This window comes from Emys orbicularis, chromosome 10 (genome assembly GCF_028017835.1).
Source record: "Emys orbicularis isolate rEmyOrb1 chromosome 10, rEmyOrb1.hap1, whole genome shotgun sequence".
Classification (NCBI taxonomy): domain Eukaryota; kingdom Metazoa; phylum Chordata; order Testudines; family Emydidae; genus Emys; species Emys orbicularis.
In genome coordinates, this window is record NC_088692.1 from 73381335 (window position 1) to 73401868 (window position 20534).

The following is a 20534-nucleotide window of genomic DNA, read 5'->3' on the forward strand; positions in this document are numbered from 1 at the left end:
TATGACCCCCAAATGCGACAAGCTTGTTGCCGAAAAGAGATGTAATATTTCTCATTAAATTTCCAAGGTAATTATGAAAAGTACAAATGTTTTCTTTCAACGGAACAGATGTTTTTAATTTTTCCATGATTAATAAAAAAATTTAAAAGAATTTAAAAAATTGTTTGATTTAATTGAAAAATTCTTAATAAAGTATCACACACCCTTCCCCGCAAACCTTAGCTGTTTCGGCGGGGCGGTGCTGGGGAAGGAGGGTTTGTTTCCGCGGGGCTGGGCGGTGCTGGGGGGGGGGGGTGTTTCCGCGGGGCCGGGAGGTTTCGGCCCTCAGCTGTTTTCTTTGGAGTAATATGGCCCTCGCCGATTTACGAGTTGTGCAGGCCTGGTATATAACATTGGCGAAATACTTACATAACTTCATTTCTTAAGATGTAATCTAGATTTCATAATTTTACTATTTTGGCAGAATGACCAGAAAGATTACTAAATGAAAGATTAACTGGGCAACAATTTAGTTTCCCTTCCTTGTGAGAGAGTCCAGAGCAGTTGGAAATCCTGATCCCATTGAAGTCAATGGGAGTTTTGCCATAAACTTCAATGGGGCAAGGATTTCACCTCAGGTTCTGGCAGCACTACCAGCCTCAACCAAATTTTCTTCTTTGAAGAACCATATCACCAATAACCACAGATCTTACTAATGGATGGAACAGATGTTGGGTTTCTGAAGCTCTGTAAGCAAAGTATGTCAAGACTGATATACAGCACTGAGTTCAAAGCTATTAAAAATAACAGGAACTAGAATGACCCAAGTTCAATAATTACAATCAGATGCAGGCAGTAATAGAAGAGCTATTAAGAGCTATACATGATTTTAAGCTTACAGACTAATCATGAGTTCACATATGAACAAGCACATAGTGGTCCTAATCCTGCAAGTGCCTCTGCATGTACAGATCCTCATGTCTGTTCATAGCCACAATGAAGTCAGTGGGGCTCTGCGTTTGTACGAGATCACATACATGGAAGCTCTTGCAGACTTGGGGCTTGATAGTGAGGCAATCCTAAAATTATTTTGTACAGATAACATATTGACTGCATGCTGTTTTTCTTTGAGAATTGGAAGCCGTGCTGATTCTGTTAAATATGAGAGAGCTCTTTCCATGTGATTATTTTTCTTCTCTTCTTCTATCCTCTACCCTCACAAATGGTGGGCATCTGTGAATGTTAGTGCTTTACCCAAAAATAGACATTGCTAATGATCCACCAGTTTTCAAATTAACAATCAAAAATAGTTTAATGGGAAGAAAATATGTTTCTCTAGGTTACTGCTTGCTAATCTGTGGTCAAAAGAATTTATCCTGGAGAAAACCGATTTCCACATATTTATACTTCACACCTAAACTACATTACTAAATTTTGAAATGAAATTGAAGGGGTATAACTCACTCTTAATACATGTTTGAATTAAAGATACGACAGAAATTATGGATGTCTTGAAAGGGTAATTAACAAATAATCTTTGTTTTTCTGATAGAGCTGGAGATGGTGAAGTTGTATTAAATATTGAACAGAATTGAAAATCAAAGTTGATAAATATTAAAAATGACATTGGTTAGATATAATGCCCAGTACATATGTGACTGTGCCCTCTCCAGGAAGAGAATTTCAGTAGAAAACTTCTTATTTTCCCCCTACATCCTGGTAATCCTAAAGAAAATGTAATCAGATTTTTCAGCTTTCTGTAGGAAAGGATGTGATCAAATAGGAAACCACACATTTTTGGGTTGTGTGAAAAGTTCAGTTTGCACTGGATTCATGTTTATTACAGAATGCAATCGTAATACAATGTAATAAAAAGAGCCCCTCTGTTCTGCTTTAGGAAGTATTCAAGTAGAACTAACAATAGAGGGAAGATATTTGTTTAAAATGCTAATAACAGCTAACGTATATATCTGAACATTGGCTACCTAAATATTTCTATAGTAATGACATTATGTTTGAGAGAACTTCAAGAAATTCATGGGGATGGAGCTTATCATTATCCAATTGACAGTCCTTCAGTTTTGTTTTCTCATCTAGTGGGAACTGTTTAATCCATTCCTTAACGAAGCAAGACAATCAAATATATTGACCTCCATAAACCACATTGAAAATTATGGCAATAAAAGTTAATCAGAGGAAATCTCCTACTTGTTATGTCTCTTGATTGTTCTCAGTTATGAACATATAATTATATTCCTTGCTATTTTAGTGAGTGTCTTATTGCTTCACAGTAATAGTCCTGTAGGTTGTTTGGCCAAATAATGTACAGGGTGTTTTCTGACTATATTAGATCAAGAGAAGAGTTAGTTTTCTATTTTTATAAGAAATTCCTCTGAACAACTTATTTTGTTTAGCATTTGACATTGTTTTTTACCAGTTAAAGAAAAAATATTGTAGATATACAAAATGTGCTCAGAGATGTACAAAAATAAATGTAAAGGCAGTTGTAGTGTAATGGAACTCATATACAATGGTCTCAAAAGTACAGAATTTGAAAAGAGGGAAATAACATACAAACACCTCGTATTGAGATTTTTAGGTCAGTCATCCTGCAAGGAGCTCCATGTTTGCGGGACTCCTATTTAAAATCAGTGGAGATTCATGCAGGCACTGACATCCAGTTCATTTACAGCTACTTGGAGGATCATGCCTTACTTTTGAAAGAAAGAAAAGAACTAGAGACAGTAGGCTAGATGATTCAGCATTCTAGCGTTAAATTGTGCCTTACTTTTCAGTCTAATCTAAATCAAGGTCCTAAATGTTATTTTGATATTTTAAAATTATTTCATTTTATTTGAGTGTTTGTAATTTGTTATCCATTACTAAGAATTTTCATTTTCACAAATTGTCTCCCCTTCTGATTTCATGGTTGTGGAACAGACTTGAAGGTATAAGCAAACTTATTGATTATTAATGCTAAATCAGTGTCCCCTGCTCCTGTTAATTTACCCTTTGACATGTTTTATACAAAACAGAAAGAAAAAGTATGTATAATGCATAAAAAACAATAGACAGCTTGTTTCCACAGTTTTGGAAAATTGCATCATCATTTCCTTTCATATTTGTTTAGTGTTCATGAAATGCAGCAGTGAAGACACAGCCCCAGTCATTGTCTTTGTTTCCAAAATGTTTGCAATTGATGCTAAAACATTACCACGCAACAAACCAAGGTAAGAAAAATGTGCCATTTGACCATCATCCACATTGATAACACTAGATAGCTACAGCTAAGGTTCCATCACTCCAGTGTAACTAAGTTATAGTGAAAGTTTCGATAGATTGCTTTTGGTGTAAGGAAGTTATTCATTATTCTTTGAAATAATATCAAGTGGTTTAAACAAGGAGAAAGATCACTAAATAAATTTAAGACTGACTCTTTTGCTTCATGTTTCATTTTGAAAATTTAGTGTACAAGTTGAAGATTAACTTAAATCTTTTGTCAAAATCTAAAAAGTACTCTTATTTGGAAAACAACATTATTACTCAAAATGCCATCCTGATACATATTGCTCATTATTATTCAAAGATCACTGTTTCATAACATGTTTCTCTGACACCCTTTTGTTGTGACAGTGAAGTGCTTTAGATGAAACTGTCTCAAATAATTTATCAGATTCTATTAAGAGGAAATAAATTTCCTTGAGACGTTCATAATAATGGGTTTAGTTGTAACCTTTAATCTCTGTAAATCTCTAGGGTATTTTAAATAGTTTACAACTCTATTAAGTAACCTCTTCATAGCTGTATGATTGTGAATAATACTAGGACTGCTTTTTTCAGAATGAATGAATATAGATGTGGAAAAGCATTTAAGAAAATACTTGTCCTCTTACTATATTAGATCTTTGCCTATTACTGTTTCACTTAGTCTTCATATGCTGAAACTTGTTTACTGACTGAAATTGGTATGGCTAATTGCCATATTTAATATTTGAAAATAGGGCTACTATTTCTATAGTTTTACACACAGACAATTCACTGATGCTAAAATCTCACATGAATTTTCTTTCCTTTATATTGTGATCTAACAAAAATCTTCTAGACAACATTTTAAGTCTGTATATACACCTCTACCCCAATATAACGCGGTCCTCGGGAGCCAAAAAATCTTACCGCGTTATAGGTGAAACCGTGTTATATTGGGTAGGGAAGGCTGTGCTTCCCCAAACAGCCTGGCCCCGCCCCCTGACTGACCCCTCAGAACTCCCGACCCATCCAACCCCCCCTGCTCCTGGTCCTCTGACCGCCCCCCAAGATTCTCTGCCCCTTATCCAACCCCTCGGCCCCGGCCCAGCACCCTTAACACGCCGTTCAGAGCAGCGTGTCGGAGCCGTCCCTAGAGGGGTGCAGGGCCCAGGACAAATCCGCCTGCCTGCTAGTCTCCTCACCATCTGCCCAGCGCTCCTGCCCGCTTGGCCGCTGCTCGTCTCCTCACCCCACCTACCTGCCCGCCACTCGCCTCCACGCTAGTCTCCTCACCGTCTGTCTGGCGCGCCGCCGCTCATCGTCTTCCTGCCCGCCTGCCTCCTCACCCCCCTCCTGCCTGCCGCTCACCTCCCCATTTGCCTCCTCACCCCGCTTGCCCACCCGCCTCCTGCCGCCTCCCACCCTTAACACGCCACTCAGAGCAGCGTGTCGGAGCGCGCAGCCTCACCCCCCAGAGCGCTGCTTTACTGCGTTGTATGCAAACCCATGTTATATTGGGTTGCGTTATATCGGGGTAGAGGTGTATTTTGTGAGTGTTTTATGGTATATTTTCCTAGTTGGAGATGATTTTAAATCTGCATTTGAGTCTGATTTGGCAATGAAATTGTTTGTTGTAACCACAGTTTTGTAATTCTGTAATTAAATATTTTTATTTTGTCCACATGTTCATTTGTAAACACTGATAAAGAATTCAGTACACAGTTTTGTAATTTGCAATCTCTACATTTTCATTTTTGCCCTATCCAGCTTAAAGAAGAGGTATAATAGCAGTGAATTAAGCAAACCATTTTTCTCTTGTCATATTTATTTTTCAAGGAGGCCCTAAAAACTTCAGTTTGATCATAAAGTTTATTATTTCTAAATGTGTTTTGCATTTCTAACATTGTGAGATGCAGAAACATCACAGTTGTAATATATAGTATTTGAATGATCATTTTAATATATTACATTGAGCTTTAGACTTAATATAGCTATAGATTTAATATAGTTACCTGGATATTATGCAAAAAGATTTGTTTGATAGACTGCTGAGAGATTCGGAACCTTATAAGAAAAAAATACTTGGTTTTAAGCAGTATTTTTGGTTGTGAGAATACCAATTAGCACAATTGCCTTTAAACTGATTACACAGTTGATTTTCAAGAACTCAAATGCTTAATTGCAAAATAACCTCCAGATGAAGGCAATATAGAATCTTCCCTTTCCAGCACACAGATACTTTTCCTTTCCTGAAAATAGGTACATTTTCTGAAACAAGTTTGAGATGAGATGTTTGACTACATTTTTTTAAAATGCATTATTGGCTGGTGATGTGCAAAGAGAGCTATGCTATTAGCTTCTTTGGTTTTTTTCAGGTCTTACGCTTATAAAGTATTTTCCTTTAGATTATGTCAATTTGAATAGTCATTCACAAATGGGAATGATGTATTGGATTTATGGAGAATGAATTTGAACACTAGATGGTGCTGTTCTATTTATTATTTCATTGTTTACAAATCATATCTAGTGCATGTTTTTTTCATGTCTGTGATTTACCAACTTTGTCTTATTCTTAGTCTTAACTTTTAAAATTTCATTGTGACTATTTTGTCTTCCATTCCATGAGCAAGTACCTATCTCAGCCTGCTTTACAAATACAGCCCACACACTATGTAGAGTCCAAACCTTAGAAATTTTCTCCCTAGTGAGCCACTTGTGCTACTCCAAATTCTGAGTGGAATAATTAGAAAGAAGAGCCAATTTTACTCTTTCACAGCAGGATCAAAACCTGTTTACGGAATGGGGGTGCTTCAGACGAATGCTGTCTGCTTTTATGCAAGTTGAACACAAAAGGCCAAAACATTAATAAACTAGTTTTAATTTCAAATTTCTGGCCAAAATTACATGGTAATAATTGTCAGTCCTATGCTGCAAGTGGAATCTGGGCTCCTAAAAAACAGGATGCATTTGATATTGACTTTGCAAAACTAATGGATTCCTCAGACGCCAGCATTCATCTATGTTGTTCTTCCCCTTACTTCTTCCACTGCCCATTAGAATTCACTCTTAATCTCCTACCCCCATTCTCCCTGGGTATTGAGCCTACATTTTCTTTGTCTATTTTACTCTCCTTAGCCATTCATCTCCTTCTTTGATGCTTTACATATTTCAGATATTTGTAGACACTTGTATCCCACTTTTTATTCTTTAGGGTATGTATTTTTTTTTTTTAAAAAGTCATGTTTCCAAAACAAACCCATCTGCCTTTTAATGAATGATTTGTAACATGAAGACATGCACGACTGACTGTAGTTTGTGAAAATGGCACTTATGTGCAAAATATATTTTGTCACATTTTCTCTTTAGTTGAATAAATTCCGCTAGTATTAGTTGAATACGGGTAGTCTCAAATAGGATTACGCTTTTGTACTCTGCTAGGTATTTTGAAACATAAATCCATAGTTCTGAGTATCACTGACCTGCTTTAAAAAACCTCTAAGAATGCATCTGTGCTGAGTAAGCTACTTCCATAAATCTGGAGAAACCTGCAGCTATCTGGCAGTTTTTAAGTAATGTATTACTGGTGCAGAAACTCTCTGATCTAATCTTTTTTGGTATCTGGATTATTTCATCAAAAGTTAGGGTTTCAGAACTTTCATCAAAAGCAGGTGTTGTAATTGACTTCTTCCTGGAAGACTTTAGACATATTCATGATTGTGAAGATTAAAAAAAAAAAAAAGTTCCCCCCCATTTTAAATACATTTTATTATTCATGTTTTCATTCACATCGAAAGTATTTTAATAGACGATTAGCTTTAACTAGCCAATTAAAGTGTTTAAATTGGTTGATAATTGAATAGTATTGTTAAATTACACCTTTGTTTTTGCCAAGACTTCTTCTCATTATCAAAACCATAGAGGTTTAGTGATTAGACAGTTCTATTAATTTCACATTGAAATAACTGATCTGATTATACACTGAATCCCATTATGAAAGTCAGTGACTTAACCAATTATAAATTCTTTTGTATTTTGTCTTAGAGTTTAAAGCTAAACAATTCCTAAACAATCCACAAATGTATGCGATTCATTTTTTAAGAGGAAAAAAAAAACCTCAGTGAAGCAAAGTATGGTCCTTATTTAAAAAAAAGATAATTTTGCAGATATATTTAAGTGTTTGTAATTACAGCAGTCAGTGTGTTCTATATACATAGTTAACAGCAAAAATAGCTGTAAGGCAGTATTAACTGCAAGATCAAGAAGTCAGATCAAGCATTTTCAGCAATCTTAACTTGGCCACAGTGCACGCAGTTTTTATTCTTTGTGTGTGTCTGTCTATCTATATCTGTCTCTCTATATATATAAAAAAAGAAGAGCAATTTAATTTTGCAACTTTACATTTAACAATTTTAGAAGAATAGAAAACACTAAATATATGTAATGGAAGAATGTTAATGTTGGAACATCCTTACCTTAACTTGATGGTTGGCTGCTGGATCTTACAGCCTTAATATTGCATTAATGCTAGGCTTTTTGCATTTAATTTCCCAGGTGTTTTTAAATGGTGGAGAATTTCTTAGATTTTACCCAAATGTTCCCATTAGGGAAATAGGGTTGGTACTTTCCTAACTTCTATGGAAAAAAGGTGGAATCCTTCTACCAGCAACTCTTCTGTGGCCATGACAGTTCCCCAGAGTGGGGGAAGGGTTATGTGCATAAGTTCTGTAGATCAGTGGTCTCCAAAGTGGGGTGCGCAAGAGGATCCTTGGGGATGCGCGGCAGGAGGAGCGCTTTTTTTTTTTTTTTTTGCTTCGGCAGTTCGGGCGGGAGTCCGAGCGGCTTTTTATTTATTTATTTATTTATTTATTTTTGCTTCGGCAAAAATGGTAGAGCCGGCACGGCAGGGGGTGCATGCTCAAAAATTTTTTACTGATGGGGTGCGCGATCAAAAAAGTTTGGAGACCACTGCTGTAGATGGTGGAGGGGAGACAATTTGCAATCTCTTGCCATCCGCTTTTCCTCCTGGCCTGCCCAGTCTCCATTCCCTGCTCCCTGCACTAATTCCAGTACCAGGTGGAGAAGGCTATTCTGGGTCCAGGGTACAACAGTGCTGCAGGGGTGGTTAACCTTCCCATCCTGTGCAGAAGGGGAGTGATTAACATTGAGAGGACATGGTCCTGCTCAACAGTAGGAAGAAACGGGGATAGGGAAATACTTTAGATCTTTTAAATAAAAAATTATATATATAGAAATAAGCATTAAAATTAATCTAATGTTAGAGCATTAGTTATAATAAGAACAAAACCAAACTGAAATAATAAATTGAAGAAATTAAATGATTAGAACAGGATTTATATAGGCTGGAAATAGATTAGACTAATTTGGGTGTCCATCTCTCTTCCAGCGAAGGTTTGTTCCCTGCTCAACACTTTGCCTTTGTCCTGTGTGGGTAAACTTCAAAGCAAAAAATAGTATTTTTTTTTCCTTTCCTTTTCCTTTTCATGACTGTTGGGTCCATATATAACAGAATATTCCTACTCTCATACATTCTGTATAATTTCAGAATAGGAGATAATTAAATTTTGAATCTGTCAAATAGCAATGGACTTGGCAGGTTAGTCTGTGGAAGAGGCTCAGCCTGTTAAGGAACCTTTTGCTAGTGTTTTGTAAGTCAGCAACCAGTTGTCCACAGCTAGTGACATGTAATTGCCTTGAATTGCTTTCTGGGATGACATTTCCTATCTTTTTCTCTGCTGTAAAATCAGCCACTGGAAAAAAGAGTCAGGTCTGGGAGATGAGCATCTACTGTATTTTGCCTGCATATCTATAATAAACAACTGCATTTAGTAGTTTAGAACTTAAAGGTAAAATATGCTTTCTTCTACAACTTGACATGACTTGGGCATAAAAGTGATTATTCTTGGCTCAGCTTTTGTCATAAGTCTGCTCTATAACATTCTGTCCTAAATTCTTAAAATGGCAGGGAGGAGGAGAAGAGAGAGGAGGCAGACTCTTCTTTAGGAGGGGAATATGGCTATTCAAACATACATGAATAGTAGGATTTTTTTTCTTGTTTGGGCCACAGAAATTTTTTACCATAGTAAAGGGTAGGCGGATGACCGATATGAAGCCCTGAAACTGAAGAAAAGCATGTTTGTGCCTAGTAGAGAAGAAGAAAACAGTAGTTCATCAGAGTGAAAATATTATTGCATTGTGGAAGATCACTGTCAATGTAGGTTACCTACCAGGCATCTGTCTCTCAAAGTAGACTTGTCTAATTTTGTAACCTATTTTTTTTTTTTTTTTAAGTCACATTACTTTCATTCATGAAACTGTTTTCTGGGCCAGTCACTGCTTTTTTTAAAATTATTATTACCTGCTTCCTTTTTAGCTTGTGAACTCCCCATCATAAACCAGATTAGAGTCTCGGTGCCAGAAAAGTAGTACTGAATACTAATTTCATAAACCTGATGTATAAGGAGAACATTACATAATTTTTCATGTTATATACACAAAATTGAAATTCACTAACAAACCCTTCAGTTTCATGTGAGAAGTGGCTCAGACATAGTATTCTGTTGACTTGAAATCTTCTAATTTGATAAACCTCAAGTACCACAAATATCTACATCATATTTAGATCATATCTATATCATATTTAGATTCAAAATGCATTTTCATGAGATATTCAGTAGCGAGAGGATGACTTCACAAAACTGAAGAACTTCCTCCTTTTGATGTGTACTGCCTTCTAGGAAAAGAAAACATTGAAAGAGGACCTCGCCCATTTTACTCTAGTAGAGTATTTTAGAAACTGAGTAATTAAAAAGTATCTATTACTAAGTACTGTATAAACATGTTTTGTAATGGAGGTGGGGGCAGGGGGGGATTTTAGGTAAAATTCCCTCTTCTGAGTCTGCTATTAGAAGTCTTTATCTTGCTGAAAGGTTGTGAAATTAACAAGTAATGTCTTCTACCTGCAGACGGTTAAATGATAAGATTAAATGTGTTTGTAATCAGAAAAATTATGTTAATCTCTTACTATAGAAACAAATAGTTCTTCTGCTATTAAGCCATTAGTGCAAGATGGAAAATGCTTGGGATCTGCCCAGGCTATACCTGGTTAGCAGGTATTATCCACCTAACTTGGGAGAGATTTGAATTCTTCCTTTTATTCTGTATTTGGCTCCAGTATAATCCTGATTACTTTTTTGATGTTGGTTTTCCAATCCAGGAGTTCAGTGGGACTTTTCCCATGAATCTATTACTCACATGCTTAATTGTTTGCAGAACTGGGTGCTTACTCTGTTATAGTTGATTGTAACTCAGTACAGTACGTGCTTATTTCTTACCTTCTTCCTTTTAGCATTTTAAGTTAATTTTTTCCCTGATTAATGGTAAATGGGGTTACACAGATGTCAGTGAAGGCAGAATTTGGCTTACTATACATAATATGCTGGCTCTTGCTGTTTTGTGGGTTGTATTTTTGGAACTTTGAGTTACTTTATAACAATATAAGCGGGGAGTATTTACAGACTATTGTGATTGCTTTCTTTACTTGTACTTTTGAACTTACTATTGTATAGTATAAAATCTTGATAACATGTAAAGTCTAGCAAGAAGAGTTTGCCATGACCCACTCCTAAAGTCACTTTGTAGAATCTGACGTATGAATAATATTTTAAAATGTGAAACAATGTATTTAAATATATAAAAGTTCCAAAGCTCCATTTACCTTGAACTGATTACAGTGTTACCTACAGAACACATACACTGGCCACATAAAAGCTATATGGGGTTCTTCCTTTTTTATGACTATTGCAGGTGGTATGGATCCCATAATATCCCTACCACTTTCCTCTGAATGATATGAAAGATACTTTCTGCTCCATCTGCCTGAAATCGGCATTTTTCCTTAGATATCACCATTAAATTGGCACTTCCCCAACAATTCTCCATGAAATTACTATGGTAATTGCCTTTTTCTGCTAGCTGCTTGTTTGCATGTCTTAAACCAACAGGTTGGTGTATATTTCAACTGTTAAGGCACTCACTTTCCTTTCTGATATTCCCTAAAGGTTATATTTAAAGAAATATAAACAGTTACAATTTGCTACACTTTAACTAACAACATTGCGAATGTATTTAATCAAAATAAGTGAATATTTATAAAGTTCTAAACTGTGTGAAAACTCACCATCTTCTTGCAGGTAAATTTACACTTGCATTTAAAGGGCTCTGTGCCTTGTAATGCAGCTACATTTATTGCTCTGAGCGGATCTGTTCCTGGATTGCATTTGTGGTTTGCACTGAACCTTATTTAAGTAATCTGTAACAGTGAACACTGACACTATTCAATTGAACATCCTGTCAGAATTACATGCCAACATTTGGTATGACATCTACTTAGGTAATTAACAAAGTAAAATATGGTCTCAGAAAAGGAGAAAACCTATTTAATGTGTTTGCTTTGAAATGCATTCTTCATTTATATGGAAACATGCTACATTTGGGTTCAACTAAAACATATGGAACTGATTGAAGGTACAGTTTGTATTCATGGGTGAAATTTGGATCTCTCTTTGAGTATTCGTGAGATTACAAAGGAATAGCTTACAGCATCCTACAAAAGTATCACAGCAAACATTGATTTTATTTTATTTATCACTGTGACGTTCTGTTCAGGACACCCAGAACAGTAAACCACTGTGTTATCCCTCTGCCTCAGATGGAGATTAGACTGTGTGTCAGCTTCCTGTCACACAGGTCTGTCTACCAGCAAACTCCTCAAGGTTCTGCCAGATTAACCTCTCCTTGCAGGTAACAATCAGTGAACCTGACTCCCCCAGAGACATCTTTCTCCAGTGTCCAATCCCTCTTACTGTGACACTCACAGAAATTGTTAAATTTTTGCTGCCTCCAAAGAGACAGTGTACACTCTAGCCTGTTAAGTTAGCTGAAGATTCATACTTCACAATAATCCACAGCACTTGAGAGGGTTTTATAATAAAACAAGAATAAGTTCATTAATAAAGAACAGACATTAAGTGATACTAAGCAAGAGAAACACAAACAGGTATGCTTACAAACAAAACAAATAAAGCATGCTGTCTGGTGTCTAAAGTTTAACACATTACAATCTTGACCTCAGGCAGTTCCTCACCTGTAGTCATTTCTCAGAGACTTCAGCCCACATAGTTGGAGGATCTACCTTTCACAGATTCCAAGAGGTCTGGTCTCTTTTGTCCCTTAAGTGATGGGAAACTCAAATGTCTTTTTCTCCACTTATATTATCCAAAATCCATTGTCTCTGCTTCAAGAGCCAGGAAGTTGTCCTGGAGTGCTGACTCTGTCATCCAGCATGCTTACTAAGCTGTCTCCTCTGCCACTTGTTAACTTTGTTTACCTTATATGTAAATGTACCTGTCTTGTTTTCTGCCTGTAATCAAGTTGGTCAGACAGGTAAATCAACATTCCTTTGTCAGGCTTGGTGTATACACACTGCCTCCCAAACCAATTTTAAGAACATATTTCCAGCGCAAATATATAACTCTTTGTACCCAGTCTGTACATAGATCACTGTAGCAGATTGCGCACTCGCTGCTGCGGCGCCTCCTGCTTGTTGCTTCGGGAATTAGCTCAATTCCAGCATTCAGAGTGCCTCCTGCTGGCCGGCATCTCTCTCTTTCCTTGGGGTGCTGCCCCACAGCAGTGCCCCCACACTCTGGGTCTCCCTTCCCAGGGGACCCCCCTCTCCCTATGCCCACCTTGCCTCAGTGGCTACTGCCAGTCGTCATCTAGCCCCCTTTCTCTGGGGCAAACTGCAGTCTGTAATTGCCATTCATCATTGGCAAGGGGGTTGGACCAGCTGCCTCTGCCTATCCTCGGGCTGCACCTCTGCAGCCCCAGTACCTCCTTGGGCCTTAACAAGGCCTCAGCCTGGGGAGTTGCCAGGCTGGAGCTCCCCAGCTCCTCTTGCCCTTCCCCAGCACTGCTCTGCTTTAGGTACCATGTGCTCCCAGGCAGCTAGGTCCTTCCCACTCCAAGGCTGGAGTGAGACTGACCCAGCTCCTCCCTTATCCCTTATATCAGGGCCAGCTGTGGCCTGATTGAGTGTGGCCACAGCTGTGGCAGCCTCACCCAGTCAGCCTACCTTTTTCCCCAGGAGCGGGGTAACTGCCTCGCTACAATCACTCAGTGATTTTTGTGACCATCGTGTCACCAATTTACATACGATACCTTACATGACAACTTCTACATACGTATTATGACAACAGTATGTTGGCAGTAATGAGGGTGTCAGGCCTGATATGAGTTACAGTATGGTGGGCCCTCTACCAGTTGGCATTGAGGGGCTCTAACGGTCACACTCACACATTTATAGTTGCTCTTGCATACTAATTGTAGTTCAGATATGGAGCATACTCGAACTTTTCTTTTTGCCTCATCTTTATAAGACCTCTGTGGTTTTATGTTTTCTTATATATTGATTGTAGTTATTTTCAGTTGGTTGGTTTATTGCTATACCACATTTATCTCTACTACGAGCTGTCTAGAATTTCTAGTTGTCTCTAGCAGGGGCAGAAAAATATTTTTTTCATTACTCTGTTCTAAATTATTATGAATGGAAATTGCTCTTATAAGTTCAGCTTTTTAAGGTGCTGCTGAACACAAAGTCAGTTTTCTGGGTATTAATTCATGGTTGGGATTTGAGCATTGTGTCATCTTGGACTCCCTGTATTTCTTGGATTGGACTCAGACTGACAAACATGTTTTGAAGTTAAGAAGGGGTAGGAAGACCATTTGGTCATATCTGTGCACTAAATTCCAATGAATAGAATCTGCTCTTGTGAGTTTTGTGTTAAGGATGCAATTCAACGAATATTTATTGTGCCTCTTACCAGGCAGAAAAGCCTGTATGGGTTGGACTTAATCACAAAGAGCATAATCATGAAGCACTCTATATGGCATTAGCTCATAGGACTCTATGGAATTTGCTCAGGTTTAAGGCTTTTAATAGATGGCAGATTCCTACTTAGTTTGACAGCTAGGAGTTTGCTTGTGACCATGACTTCATGGAAGTTAAGCAACTGGAAAAGATAAATTGGAGACATATTTCCCTCAGACTTTGTTGTTAAAGTACAGTTTTGACCACAAGGCCTCTTTAGCCATTCATGAGTACATAGGGAAGGTATCTCTAGACATTTGCTGAAAGAACTATCAGTGTCTGAAATTATGGAGGTGCCTGTTAACTTCATCCTTAGGATTGCTATTTTAAAAGATCTTAAAATGGGGCAAAAATTCCTGTTTACATCTAAAAGTAGATGGTCAATTGGTATGAAATTTCACGCAGTGTTAATTTTTATGCCCTTTGAGTTTTTTTTAATTTTTTTTTGTTTTTTCTTCATAAGTTATTAATGCCAAGACTGATATTGGGTTGTGTCTGAAATTTGTCCATATTAGTCCTACTTTTCATTGACTGAAATCTTTTTAAAAAAGAGGAATGTCTTGAGTAAATTTGGTCCAACTAACTGCTCTTTTTTTTTTTTTTTTTTTTTTAAATATTTGGATTTAGGGTAATTTTTTAGCCATTTTTCATTCAGTAACTATAACTGAATGTTGTGTTGGGAGAGGGAACTTTAGTAAAGGAGTTTGTGCAGAAGAGGAAGGACTGACCCTTGTGCACCTTCTCTGTTTTACAGTAATATCTGACATGAAAGAGTAGCTCCTGATGGAGAAAGTTTCATCTGACAGTTTTTGTGTGCGCCCACGAGCCTTTAATCAGGTATATGTAAGCTCAGTCCCAATCAATTGCATTTGTAAGCACTGTGCAGAACCAACTGCTACACCAAACATCCACAGCTACTGCGGGAGGGGAAAAATAATTTGGTAAACGGGTGTATGTAGACGGACCAAAGGATGGCAGAGTTAAGGTTACATTTATCTCTTGAGGGGAGTGCAGCTTCAAATGACCATATCTAATTGTCAGTAGCTAATACTAAAGATTCAGTCCCACACACGCTCTAGTAGAAATACCAGCACCCTCCCCTTTCCCAGAAGCTGGACTAGATTTCTCACCAAGACATTGCCCAGGTCTACTAGTGGATCAGCCAGTCCTTGGTGCAATTGAATGGAAACAGAGTCAGAGGACCATTATAAGCTATCATAAGTAAGAACTACCCTAACTTTAGCTAGAAGTGGTCCCATAGGGGATATTTTGTTGTCAAGGAACAGCCAGAAAACAGAGCATGCTGATCCCACACTCTCTAAAACTGGGTTTTGGGAATTGATTGTTTGGTGCCAGCTATACCAGCTTTAAGCAACCCAGAGATTCCCCTTAGTGCAGCATTCTGGCCAGTCTGTTGCCTCAGCATCACAAAGCAGTAAGGCTGGCCAGAAAAAAAATTACATTTCAGGAAAAACTTTAAAGTTTTGAAACTTTTTGTTCTTGTGTTTTCAATCCCCATCAGATTTTTTAAAAATTTTTGTGAAAACCCCTAAGGAAGAGTGAGATCCAGATCTGGTCAGAATAGCCAGTAGCTTGATGGTAAGGGCACTCACCTGGGATGCTGGTTCAAGTCCCTGCTCTTCCTGATTCAGAACAGCAATTTGACCCTGGGTGTTACATGTTCCAGGTGAGAGCCCTAACCCCCAGGCTGTTGGCTTTTGAGGGGGTGGGGTCATGGTGCAGGTTGTGTATGTCTGTGTGTGTGTGTGTGTGTGTGTCTCTCTCTCTCTCTCTCTCTCTCTGACCAGAAATTCCATCCTGGATCTGAGAGACCTTTCATGGAAATGTATTGGTTTTGATGAAAATTTCATCAGGAACATTTTGGCATTCTCAAAATTATTTTGACCAGTTTTGCAAAGCAGCCATAAGTTGGACTGAAGATGTAGCTCTTTGTCTTTGTTTTATAGTTCCCCAGTGACCAGGTGTCTGGTATGGTGTTTCAAGCCCCAAGAAAGAAACATGAGTAATATTTTATTACCTAAAAGTTTATGTTGTACAATTAAGTTTCAAAATATAACAAGAAAATGTAGCGCCCCACTCTTCCTCTACTAATTTCCCACATTACAGAAGAAAGAAGACTTTTAGGGAGTCAACTGGCCACTCTTATAATAGAGATGTGAGAGCTTACATCTTCAGAGACATTCCAGAGACTCCTTCAGGAAAACCACAGGAAACTAGTGTTGACGCTCCTGGTATTTCTAAGGTAAAAAAACAAATAGGGAAAAATTTTAAAAATCAAAACTTTCTTTGTATACCATAAATGAACAAACATGCTCAACTTTATTTAATCCTTTTCAGATAACTTTTAAGTAATTATAACATCTTAATATATTAAACATTAACTTTGAGATATGTAGAAACTAGGGCTGTCAAGCGATTAAAAAAATTAATCGTGTTGTTGTTAATAGAATACCATTTAAATATTTTTGGATGTTTTCTACATTTTCAAATATATTGATTTAAATTACAACACAGAATACAAAGTGTACAGTGCTCAGTTTATATTTATTTTTGATTGCAAATATTTGCACCGTAAAAAACAAAAGAAATAGTATTTTTCAGTTCACCTAATACAAGTACTGTAGTGCAATCTCTTTATCATGAAAGTTGAACTTACAAATGTAGAATTATGTACAAAAAAACCTGCATTCAAAAATAGAACAATGTAAGACTTTCAAGCCTAAAAGTCAACTCAGTCCTACTTCTTGTTGAATAAGTCGCTCAGACAAACAAGTTTGGTTAGAATTTGCAGGAGATCATGTTGCCCGCTTCTTGTTTACAGTGTCACCTGGAAGTGAGAACAGGCATTCGCCTGGCACTGTTGTAGCTGCTGTCTCAAGTTATTTACGTGCCAGATGCGCTAAAGATTCATATGTCCCTTCATGCTTCAACCACCATTCCAGAGGACATGTGTCCATGCTGATGATGGGTTCTGCTCGATAACGATCCAAAGCAGAGCGGACTGACACAAGTTCATTTTCATCATCTGAGTCAGATGCCACCAGCAGAAGGTTGATTTTCTTTTTTGGTGTTTCGAGTTCTGTAGTTTCTGCATCGGAGTATTGCTCTTTTAAGACTTCTGAAAACATGCTCCACACCTCATGCCTCTCGGATTTTGGAAGGCATTTCAGATTCTTAAATCTTGGGTCGAGTGCTGTAGCTATTTTTAGAAATCTCACATTGGTACCTTCTTTGCGTTTTGTCAAATCTGCTGTGAAAGTGTTCTTAAAACGAATGTGTGCTGGGTCATCATCCAAGACTGCTATAACATGAAATATATGGCAGAATGCGGGTAAAACAGAACAGGAGACATACAATTCTCCCCCAAGGAGTTCAGTCACAAATTTAATTAATGCATTATTTTTTTAACGACCATCATCAGCATGGAATCATGTCCTCTGGAATGGTGGCTGAAGCATGAAGGGGCATCCGAATGTTTAGCATATCTGGCATGTAAATACCTTGCGACGCAGCTACAAAAGTGCCATAGAAACGCCTTTTCTCACTTTCAGGTGACATTATAAATAAGAAACAGGCAGCAGTATCTCCCGTAAATGTAAACAAACTTGTTTGTCTTAGCGATTGGCTGAACAAGAAGTAGGACTGAGTGAACTTGTAGGCTTTAAAGTTTTACATTGTTTTCTTTTGAGTGCAGTTATGTAACAAAAAAAAAATCTACATTTGTAAGTTACACTTTCACGATAAAGAGATTGCACTACAGTACTTGTATGAGGTGAATTGAAAAATACTATTTTTGTTTATCATTTTTACAGTGCAAATATTTGTAATAAAAAATAGTGTGCAATGTGCACTTTGTATTCTGTGTTGTAATAGAAATCAATATATTTGAAAATGTAGAAAAAGATTCAAAAATATTTAATAAATTTCAATTGGTATCCTATTGTTTAACAGTGCGATTATTTTTTTTTGAGTTAATGGCATGAGTTAACTGCGATTAATCAACAGCCCTAGTGGAAACTCAAAAATTTAGAAAAATATTTTCAATTAGTGTTTGAGTTTTCAGAGTGGGAAATAGTTCATAAACAAATGTTGCTCAAACTTTTTTTAAACCCCTTTAAGGCTGAGATCAAGCATGGAAAATTTTAGTCAAAGAGAAAAGTTAAGGAACTCATAAGTGCCTTTGCAACCTAAAGAATACTACTGACTACCTATTATTTCTACATAGGTAATCTAATTAATCCTTTTAAATCTAATATTTACTCATTTCTTGATTAATATGTCAGACAAGGTCAATAGTTCCTTCAAGTTTATTTTGAAAAATCATAACTATATTAACCTGTAATATGTGAGTTTTTCTTTTATTCAGTTTGAAATACCTGTCCTTAATACGGTAGTACAATGGCTTAATCCTAGCGTAGAATGCCTTTTTCCACAGCACTGAGGTCCAGAGAGGAGGAAAGGAGAATCTGAAGAGGCTGAAAGGTCATAAAAAAAGCAGAAGTTGGAGAGAGAGAGAGGTTGATTTTCCTCTCAGCCCCTCTTCACAAACACTCTGCAGCTGGAAGTCTGTGGATTGCTTCTGAGCTGCCTGCAAGAGAATAAGCAAAGCAGTGGGTTTTTTTGCTTTGCCCCAAAAAATCGATGGATTTCCAAGCTAAAACCTACTTGATAGTAATTCAGTGAATGCTTGATGTTGGTTGTACACATTGCAACATTGTTTTTCATGGCTTCTGTTTACCTTGCAATGGAGCTAGTATGCAGCCACAGAGGAGTCAGTGACAGCATGAAAGCCCTATTAAGTGAGCAGTGCTACTTATGCTACCTGAGCAGTGCGTAGTCTTTGGCCTGGTCCACACTAACCCCCCCACTTCGAACTAAGATACACAACTTCAGCTACGTTAATAACGTAGCTGAAGTCGAAGTACCTTAGTTCGAACTTACCGCGGGTCCAGACGCGGCAGGCAGGCTCCCCCGTCGACTCCGCGTACTCCTCTCGCGGAGCAGGAGTACCGGCGTCGACGGCGAGCACTTCCGGGATCGATCCCAGAAGATCGATTGCTTACCGCCGGACCCGGAGGTAAGTATAGACGTACTGTTTGTGTCATGAGGATTCTCTGTGATTGGTGGGATTGGGACCTAAGGCTCCTCGTCCTGCTCTACTTCCCTCTTTCAGTCTTTCCTGTGTAATTTCAATTATCTTTGCCTGACCACTCCATTTAGCTGCAGATCCCTCTTCCTTGAGAGTTGAAAGTCTGAGGTTGTCTGTGTGGGTGACCCAGGAGTTGTTCAAGTTTGCTTTCACCTCTCCTTGATTTTGCCAGCTGGGGAGAACATAGACTTTAAAATCAAAATATGAACTGTCATTAGTATGTTTATATATCCAGTGCCTGATGTGCATTAATCTTGTGTTGTGTTCTGCTCCTTATGCTATAACATATATAAACTTTATTTGAAAGCATTATTTTTTCAATATAATTTCTAATAATAGTACTTGGAATGACCAGTCATGTCGGAATTGACATTGAGAGAAGCCAGGATAAAATCCAGATTGAACCTACTGGCTAAACAACAACCCTAACTGAATGGACTACATGTTAGACCAGGAGAATAATTATTTTAAATCAGCTCACGCAAGATATCTTCTAGTTCTTCCTTTAACAGTTGGAATCAGAGCTGTTTTACATCAAACTATACACTATTTAAAGTACACATTTTGCTTTTTTCCCCTATAAATCTCAGGGTTCATTTATCCAAAGGAAAATGGTTGGATATGTTTTTTAAGGTGTAATGAGGTGAGGTGTGTGGGTGCATGCACATGTATATACTGTATATTTATGGCACCACATGTAGTAAATTGTATTAATTGCACACTCCTGTCCCTATAGCCCTCCTTGGGCTTAGGTCCTTAATTAGTCCTGTAGTCTATTAATGGTCTCAGCCCTGCCCACCACTCCGCCCTGCCCACCACTCCGCGTCCCAGCCCAGAGACCCTGTAGATAGGAGCTATTGCCATGTCTCTTTATCTAAGCCATGCTGCTGCTCTAATTCCCTGGGACCCCACCTCAGGGACGTGTCCTGATGGAGTCCCAGCAACCAGTCAAGAGCTCCTTCTCACTCTGCCCGGTTTCTGCCAGCACTGTCCTTTCTGAGGTCCTGCAGCGCTCTCAGCCAGCCACACACCATTCACAGTCCTCCAGCTCCAGCAAGGAACTGAACTCACTCTGGCCCTGCAGCTCTTCTTATACTAGCCTGCTGGGCCCTGATTGACTGTGTCCCAAGGCAGCTTGGAGGACCCTCTCCATGGCCCTTTTCTGGGGTGGGGTGTGGCAGGGCAATGAGG

At 38.0% G+C, this 20534-nt stretch overlaps 1 protein-coding gene across 1 annotated transcript in view; it reads left to right on the forward strand.

Annotated features, from left to right (window-relative positions):
* The window catches only part of EFL1 (elongation factor like GTPase 1), a 167421-nt gene that overhangs the window by 26469 nt on the left and 120418 nt on the right, over nt 1–20534 (forward strand). Inside the window, exon 12 of the mRNA XM_065411755.1 lies at nt 3110–3209. Coding sequence (XP_065267827.1) covers nt 3110–3209 — 100 coding nt within the window. The remainder of the gene's footprint in view (nt 1–3109; nt 3210–20534) is intronic.